Source organism: Cebus imitator, unplaced genomic scaffold (assembly GCF_001604975.1).
Source record: "Cebus imitator isolate Cc_AM_T3 unplaced genomic scaffold, Cebus_imitator-1.0 Scaffold316, whole genome shotgun sequence".
NCBI classification, from domain to species: domain Eukaryota; kingdom Metazoa; phylum Chordata; class Mammalia; order Primates; family Cebidae; genus Cebus; species Cebus imitator.
The window spans coordinates 243,465-250,758 of NW_016107631.1; the positions used below are offsets into that span (position 1 = coordinate 243,465).

At 46.2% G+C, this 7,294-nt stretch overlaps 1 protein-coding gene, 1 long non-coding RNA gene and 7 other non-coding genes across 9 annotated transcripts in view; 8 read left to right on the forward strand and 1 right to left on the reverse strand.

Annotated features, from left to right (window-relative positions):
- SLC3A2 (solute carrier family 3 member 2) overlaps nucleotides 1-1,092 on the reverse strand; it is a 40,489-nt gene extending 39,397 nt beyond the window's left edge. The window contains exons 1-2 of the mRNA XM_037729711.1: nucleotides 909-1,092; nucleotides 684-858 (exon numbers count right to left, since the gene is read on the reverse strand). Of these exons, the coding sequence (XP_037585639.1) occupies nucleotides 684-858; nucleotides 909-1,034 (301 nt within the window). The 5' untranslated portion in view covers nucleotides 1,035-1,092. The remainder of the gene's footprint in view (nucleotides 1-683; nucleotides 859-908) is intronic.
- Nucleotides 1,093-1,141: 49 nt separating this feature from the next.
- LOC108286194 lies at nucleotides 1,142-4,785 on the forward strand. Its single transcript, XR_001817854.2, has 11 exons — nucleotides 1,142-1,244; nucleotides 1,628-1,670; nucleotides 1,876-1,959; nucleotides 2,143-2,193; nucleotides 2,533-2,565; nucleotides 2,979-3,025; nucleotides 3,215-3,249; nucleotides 3,459-3,497; nucleotides 3,888-3,929; nucleotides 4,165-4,195; nucleotides 4,343-4,785. It is a non-coding gene; the product is annotated as an uncharacterized LOC108286194 (long non-coding RNA).
- On the forward strand, nucleotides 1,726-1,799 carry LOC119467670. The gene has a single exon (XR_005196212.1). It is a non-coding gene; the product is annotated as a small nucleolar RNA SNORD26 (small nucleolar RNA).
- Nucleotides 2,001-2,072, forward strand: LOC119467669. Its single transcript, XR_005196211.1, has one exon. It is a non-coding gene; the product is annotated as a small nucleolar RNA SNORD27 (small nucleolar RNA).
- Nucleotides 2,389-2,463, forward strand: LOC119467668. Its single transcript, XR_005196210.1, has one exon. It is a non-coding gene; the product is annotated as a small nucleolar RNA SNORD28 (small nucleolar RNA).
- LOC119467667 lies at nucleotides 3,077-3,141 on the forward strand. The gene has a single exon (XR_005196209.1). It is a non-coding gene; the product is annotated as a small nucleolar RNA SNORD29 (small nucleolar RNA).
- LOC119467671 lies at nucleotides 3,314-3,383 on the forward strand. Its single transcript, XR_005196213.1, has one exon. It is a non-coding gene; the product is annotated as a small nucleolar RNA SNORD30 (small nucleolar RNA).
- On the forward strand, nucleotides 3,635-3,703 carry LOC119467672. The gene has a single exon (XR_005196214.1). It is a non-coding gene; the product is annotated as a small nucleolar RNA SNORD31 (small nucleolar RNA).
- LOC119467673 lies at nucleotides 3,969-4,094 on the forward strand. Its single transcript, XR_005196215.1, has one exon. It is a non-coding gene; the product is annotated as a small nucleolar RNA SNORD22 (small nucleolar RNA).
- Nucleotides 4,786-7,294: the final 2,509 nt, after the last annotated feature.

Sequence of the window (7,294 nt, forward strand, 5' to 3'; positions counted from 1 at the left end):
TGTCCGGTCTCCATAAAACAGTCTATAGCTGACTGCAACCACTCTGATCAGACAGGAGGTGCAGCAGGCAGCACTGCCGCAGCTCTTTAAGGTTCGGCTTCTATAAAATGGGGGTTGTCATCCCACGTAGCTCAAGATTTTGTGGATTAACAGATTCATATAGTTTGCTTAAAAAGAGGAACCATCGGCCCGTCTCAGTGGCTCACGCCTGTAATCCCAACACTTTGGGAGGCCAAGGTGGACGCATCACGAGTCAGGAGATGGAAACCAGCATGGCTAACACGGTGAAACCCCATCTCTATTAAAACTACCAAAAATTAGACGGGCGTGGTGGCATGCGCCTGTAGTCCCAGCTTCTCGGGAGGCTGAGGTGGGAGAATCGCTTGAACCCGGGAGGCGGAGGTTGCAGTGAGCCGAGATCCGCCACTGCATTCCAGACTGGGAAACAGAGCGAGACTCCGCCTCAAAACAAAAACCAAAAAAAAGTGCTCCACAACTGTTAGCTAACGTTGGCCCGTAGTAGTCCAAAATCTAAAGAAAACTCACCAGGATGCAGGACATCGGGGGCCAGTTAGGAAAAAATCAGATCCTGTCTTCAGTGGAGCACTTACGCCCTGACTTACTCTCCCGAAATGGCTCCACGAAAGGGGACCTCCACCCGAGCTTAGCCCGGGATCCAGTACCTGAGCCTTCCCCCGCGCTGAGAGCCTGGACACCAGCCTCTGAATGTGAGCTGGGCTGCTGGCGCGGAACCGAGACGACGTTGGTCAACGCTTCAGGAGGTTGTGGTTCCATGGAGACGGATCCTGCACACGGGTTTAAGGTGTGTGGGGGCAAAGGGGAGCTCAGAACAGGGTGCTCAGATCCGACCGTCAGTCCAGGATCGGCGTGAGCTTAGATCGTCGAACCTCGGATCCGACCGGCAGTCCAGGATCGGAGTGAAGCAGTGATCTCACCGCTCCTGCCACGTGCACTGGGAAAGAAGGCCAAGCCGCAATGCGGTCGGTGAGCGAGCGCGCTTCCATAGCGCGCATGCGCTCCTTTTTCGCGCTGCAAGTTCATGTAGCGCTTTGTCTACGCCCCCCTGCCCCGGATCTCTCTACCCACAACTCCCCGGGGTCGCTGGCGGTCAATGTATGCGCGTGCGCTTCCATAGCCCCACCCACGAATCCCGTGGGCCTCTGCGGGAAGATATTTAAGCGTCTCTCGGCGCTCCCATCGGCCTCATTGCTCCACTTGGTTAGGTGAGTGATTCGTAGGCTTCCTAGCTGTTAAGTATTTGGTGTTTTTGTTGTTTTTGTTTTTGTACGTTATGCGAACACGGCATAGTACGCGCAATACCTTCTGTGTTGTAGCTGTCTGGCCAGGATGACAGGCCGTTGAGGTCTTGGGCATGGCCTCGAGGCTTCAAAGCAGCTTCGGGCCTTTTTGAAGGACAAAATGGCGATGGTGGGTCGTGCAGGTGGCCCTGTCTATGATGAGGAACTTTTCACAGACCTGTACTGAGCTCCGTGAGGATAAGTAACTCTGAGGAGACGGGCCCTGCAAACCTATTTAGCCGTTCAGAAAATAACGTTTTCAAAATACCCTGTGCTGACATAATGTCGTCTTGGGTTCTTGTTTGCAGGGTTTACGCGCACGTTTGAGTCGAAAAGAATTCTATCGTTACAGTAAGTTTTTATGGCCATTTCTTAATCTCTGTTCTTTAACTGTGTGTGGAAGTCGCTACGGGGATGATTTTACTAACTGAACTCTCTCTTTCTGATGGATTAGTGGAGAAAACAACATTTCTGAGTAGCACTGTACTGTAAGCAACAAACCTCAGGGGCCTGCTGAATTCATATTGAGGTGTTAGTGAAGGGTGTTATTTTTCAGATGTTCAGCCCACAAGAGGTTACTGGTGAAGAAATGGGACAAGACCCATCTTTCGGCAAAGCCAACGTTTCAGTAATGCTCCAGGTAGGTTTACCTGGTTCATGCTATTACGGAGGTAGATAACCACTCCGTGATGAACACAAAATGACAAGCATATGGCTGAACTTTAAAGTGATGTCATCTTACTACTGAGAAGTGGGCCAGAGGTCTTACGGTGTTTTTGAGTGGCTATTTTTAGGTTCATAAAATGCCTTCCTCTGTTTGCAGCATCTCACAGTCTATCCTGAGGAATTCAAATGCCTCCCAGGGTGAATACAGGTAATTATCCAAATCAATTGGGGGATGTCATCTCTAAATGTTCACAAGAGGCAAGTGGTCGGCGGAAGCAATACTGCTTTTTGTCGCCTTCCATCTTGTTTCTCTTGAAATGATTTTCTGGGGAGGGAGAAGGCAGCCCAGTGCTACAGTGCTTCTTAAGGGTGCGTGTTTCCCTCATCAACGTAACACATTACTGTCAGATGATTTGAATTGATGAGCTGATGTCCTGTGAGGTACCAAAGTTAATAGCATGTTAGAGTTCTGATGGCAGTTGTTGTTTATGAGGAAGCTTCATTCCATCCTAATACCTTAAAATAATTAATTTGCTCACCTTTCCAGGTAGTCCTGCTGATAGTCTGCTTCTATCTTAAAGTAAGTTGGTTTTTCAGTTGTATGAGTATTATCCAGCTTGGCCGTCTTGGTACTTGTTTCCAAAGTCTGCTTAACCCATAAAGTTGGCTGGTTTCTCTTGTTCTCTGTAGTGATGTTTCAAAGCCCCACCTTTTTTCTCGCAGATAACCACTGACGTGCCCAGGATCAGACAAATGCTTTTTAGTTGTAGCTTTCTCCAGGGTTCAGCCTTAACCCCCTGTTAAAGCATGGGAACAAATCATTGTGAACCCGCCAGTTTTAACTGGAAGAGAGCATGAAAGCTTATTCCATAAGGAACTGTCTGGGGCATTTGGTTACCTTTTCTTAGCTTGTCCCTAGCAACCATAACTAAAATAGTTTTAGCTGTTTTGGGATAATTAGCTAATTGAATGTTTTTTATTATTATTATTCAGGAGCAGTTTGTTGCCATTTACTGTTGAAAAGCCTTTGAAGCCGAGAGGTTAGTTGATGTTTTTGTTGTTACTTGCAGCTTATACCACCAAGTAGGCAGTTTCTATGATGAATCAAACTAGCTCACTATGACTGACAGTGAAAACACATGAACACCTGAGAAACTTGAGAATGCAAGGGAGTGAGGGGTCACCATATGTCTGAGGAATCTTTCATTCACAGACTTGTTTTTCTCTAGGTGCTATTACCAATAACTTGCTTTTGGGCTCAAAGGTGAGTAATTTCACTGTATTCAGTGCATTCAGCATATAGAGCAGGAAAAAGTGCCTTTTTAGGCCTCTGTGATGACTTAAATAGAATCTCGTTCGGCTGATAACTTGCTGTTGAGACTCTAAAATCTGATTTTCTAGGAATGATAACTTGGGTGGGAACAACTTGGTGCAAGGTATCAGACATTACTGACTAGGTCTTCCTCCCTTCAGGGCCCGTACCTTCTCTCTACAGCCCAAGGGGAATTTGAGGTAAATGCCTTTGCAATGGCTACCATCAATGGTTGTCATTTTTGTGTGTGATACCACTGTGTTCTGGATGAATGTGTACAGGCATTACTTGCCTAGCCAAAGTCTTGAATCATTCCTGAACCACCAGTGAGTTCCTGCTCACCAGTGATGAGTTGAATACCGCCCCAGTCTGATCAGAGTGACTGAATGGTGTTTTCTGAGCTGTGAGCCTGCTTTGCAATGACATTCTAAAAATTAGAAGTTAATTGAGGAGGCCTTCTTTACAGCCAGTAAGTTTCTTGGCCTAAGTGCTTCCTGTAAAATGTGCCCTGAAACCTTCTGGCAAGCAACACATACACTGGAAAGATAGTAAAATGAAAGTCTCTCAAAACTTTTTTCTTGATTTTGTAGGAAAACTAGATGTTTCTGCTCACCTCCAAACTGAAGTTATAGGTAAGTAAACCTAACTGTAAGGTGGGCTAAGCTAAAATTTCCCAATGAAGAAACTTTCACACGTCTTACCCTCTGTCCTAGTCCCAGAGCCTGTAAAGGTGAACCCACTGGGACTGGCTGGGGGAGAAGAGGAAGGTTTGTTCCAGAAGGAACTGTCTGAGGAGCCATAAATATTTCTGTGCAGAGAAAGGGAGTAATCATCATTTATTGAAAACATTGGTTTTATTTTTTCCAGGTCTGAGTAAAGAACAAGGTATATATAAGTGGTAGGTATCTGACTAAATATTTAACTGGTTTTAAAATAGCCTTTAATAAGCTCCTAGGTTACATGGTATTAAATATTCTATTGATTTGTATTTTTCAATCCATATTGATTTGTATTTTTCAATCCAGTGACTTTTTTTCCTCTGCAGGAATCTGTCTTGAACATTAGAAGGTGAATTTTACAAGTCCTTGGACAACTTGGCTGTTGAAGTTTACATACTGTCATTTTAGTCTTCAGTTCATGTTTTAAGCCTTACTGTAAATCATGCTTTTGGTTGGGTCTACCTGGGCACAAGCAAGTAAGCCCTGAGAGTTTGCTGTTTCAACTGAGTTTTACCCAGCTTCATTGGCAATCTGCCCTAATACTGGATTTCCTAACCCAAGGCAGCATTCAAGGAGCTTAATTTATCAGCATACTTAAGAGACTTATTCCCTAGATGTACACCACTGAAGCAATCTTGAATGAAAAGCTTGCAGGGTTTGGGTGTTTTGGCCTCACCATAATGTGAACAAGTTGCTTTGAGTTGCTATTAATTTCAATTTCTGTTACTATATTGGTTGTTGGTGAAAATAATAAAATACTTAGTACTGAGGTTTAGTTTTGTTTTTTGCATCTCCTTTGCTAGCAGTTGGGGCTTGGGACTACAGTAGAGGTGCTATCTCACCATGTTTGCCAGGCTGGCCAGGATTTGTCCTGACCTCAAGTGACCTTCCCACCTCCCAAATAGTGCTTTTTCACTGATCTTGGGAAAGAAGGGAGAGCACAGGGACAGTGCCAACCTGTGGGTACTGTGGGGTAGAGGGTTACCTATGGTTAGGTCAGCAGCTCTCAGTTTTTTCAGATGCTCATTTCTGTTACCCAGGCTGGAGAATGCTTGTGTGATCATGGCTCACTGCACCCTGGGCACCAGTGATTCTCCCACCTCACCTTCCTGAATAGCTGGGACCACAGGTAGACACCAGCATGCCCAACTAATTTTGTATTTTTTGCAGAGACAGTTTCACAATGTTACCCAGGCTGCTCTCGAACTCCTTAGTTCTGGGATTACAGACTCTGAAAGTGCTGGGATTACAGACACCTGAATCTGGCCGGGGTTTTTTGTTTTTTTTTTATGAGGTTTCACCATGATGGCCAGGCTGGTCTTGAACTCCTGACCTCAGGTGATCCACCCACCTCAGCCTCCCAAAGTGGTAGGAAGTGCAATGGCATGATCTCGGCTCACCACAACCTCCACCTCCTGGGTTCAAGCAATTCTGCTAAAGCCTCCCAAGTAGCTGGGACTGCAGGCATGTGCCACCATGCCCAGCTAATTTTTTTCTTTTTTCGAGACAGGGTTTCACCATATTGGTTAGACTGGTCTCGAACTCCTGACTTCAGGTGATCGCCCGCCTCAGCCTTCCAAAGTGCTGGGGTTATAGGCGTGAGCCACTGCGCCCAGCCCCAGCTTTGTTTTTTGTAAGCTGAAATGGCACCATTGCACTCCATCCTGGGGAACAAAAATGAAACTCTGCCTCAAAAAATTAATAACCAAGCACAGTGGCCCATGCCTGTAATCCCAGCACTTTGGGAGGCTGAGGGAAACATCATGAGGTCAGCAGTTTGAGATAAGCCTGGCCAACATGGTGAAATCTCTACTGAAAACACAAAAATGAGCTGAGCATGGTGGCACATGCCTATAGTCCCAGCTACTTGGGAAGCTGAGGCGCAAGAATTGCTTGAGCTTCGGAGGTGGAGGTTACAGAAAGAGATGAGACTGGGACAATATGGAGAAATGGAGGAGAAGGCCAGGATGATTGAGGCCTGGCTCCTCACATTTCTTCTGTACATTAATGACTCGGACTACGATGTCTCTAGCCAGGACATCTTCTCTAAGCTCCAGGTACACCAAACCTCCCACTTGATGTCCAATGGGACATTCGGCTCCTTGATTCCCTGCCCTTCCCCTGCTCACCTCCCAACCCCATCTCCCCACCTTAGTAAAAGGCACTGACAAGCTCCTCTATCTCAAATGTAGCAATGCGCTCACCAGAAAAACCAAGGCTCTTTGTTGACTGCTGTTTGGTTACATCCCAGAGGAGGAAGGAGGAGAGAGAAAAAGATGAACAAACAATTGAATATTATTTAAAATAGTGCAGTGGTTCTCAGCCAAGGTGGCTTTTCCCCCTAGGGGACATTTAGCAATGTCTGCAGACATTTTTGGCTGTCACAACTTAGAGAGGGGAGGTATATACTACTGACATCTAGTGGGTACAGGCCAAGGATGCTGCCAAATCCCACAGTGTACAGGACAGCCCCTCTCCCCTACCACCCCTTAAGCAATGAATTGTACAGTCCAAAAAATCTATATAATGCTGAATTTCAGACTCCCTGGGATTTACAACATTTGCCGGCAAAGAGGAAACTGATACATCGAGAAAGGTGGTGGTCAGGCGGCTGGGTGTGGTGGCTCACGTCTGTAATCCCAACACTTTGGGAGGCCGAGGTGGGCAGATCATAAGGTCAAGAGATCAAGACCATCCTGGACAACATAGTGAAACCCCGTTTCTATTAAAATACAAAACTTAGCTGGGCATGGTGGCACATGCCTGTAATCCCAGCTACTGAGGAGGCCAAGATAGAAGAATTGCTTGAATAAGGGAGTCAGAGGTTGCAGTGAGCTGAGATCACACCACTGTACTCCAGCCTGGCAACAGAGTAAGACTCCATGTCAAACAAAACAAAACAAATATATATATATACACATGTATAAATATTGCTGGGCGCAGCGGCTCATGCCTATAATCCCAGCACTTTGGGAGGCCAAGGTGGGTGAATTACCTAAGGTCAGGAGTTTGCAACCAGCCTGGCCAACGTGGTGAAACCCCGTTTCTACTAAAAATACAAAAATCAGTCCAAGCACCGTGGCTGGTTCGTGCCTGTAATCCCAGCACTTTGGCAGGCGGATCACCTGAGATCACCTGAGATTGAGAGACCAGCCTGACCAACACGGAGAAACACCAGCTCTACAAAAAAATACAAAATTAGCCAGGCATGGTGGCACATGCCTGTAATCCCAGCTACTATGGAGGCCAAAGCAGGAGAATCGCTTGAATCCAGGAGG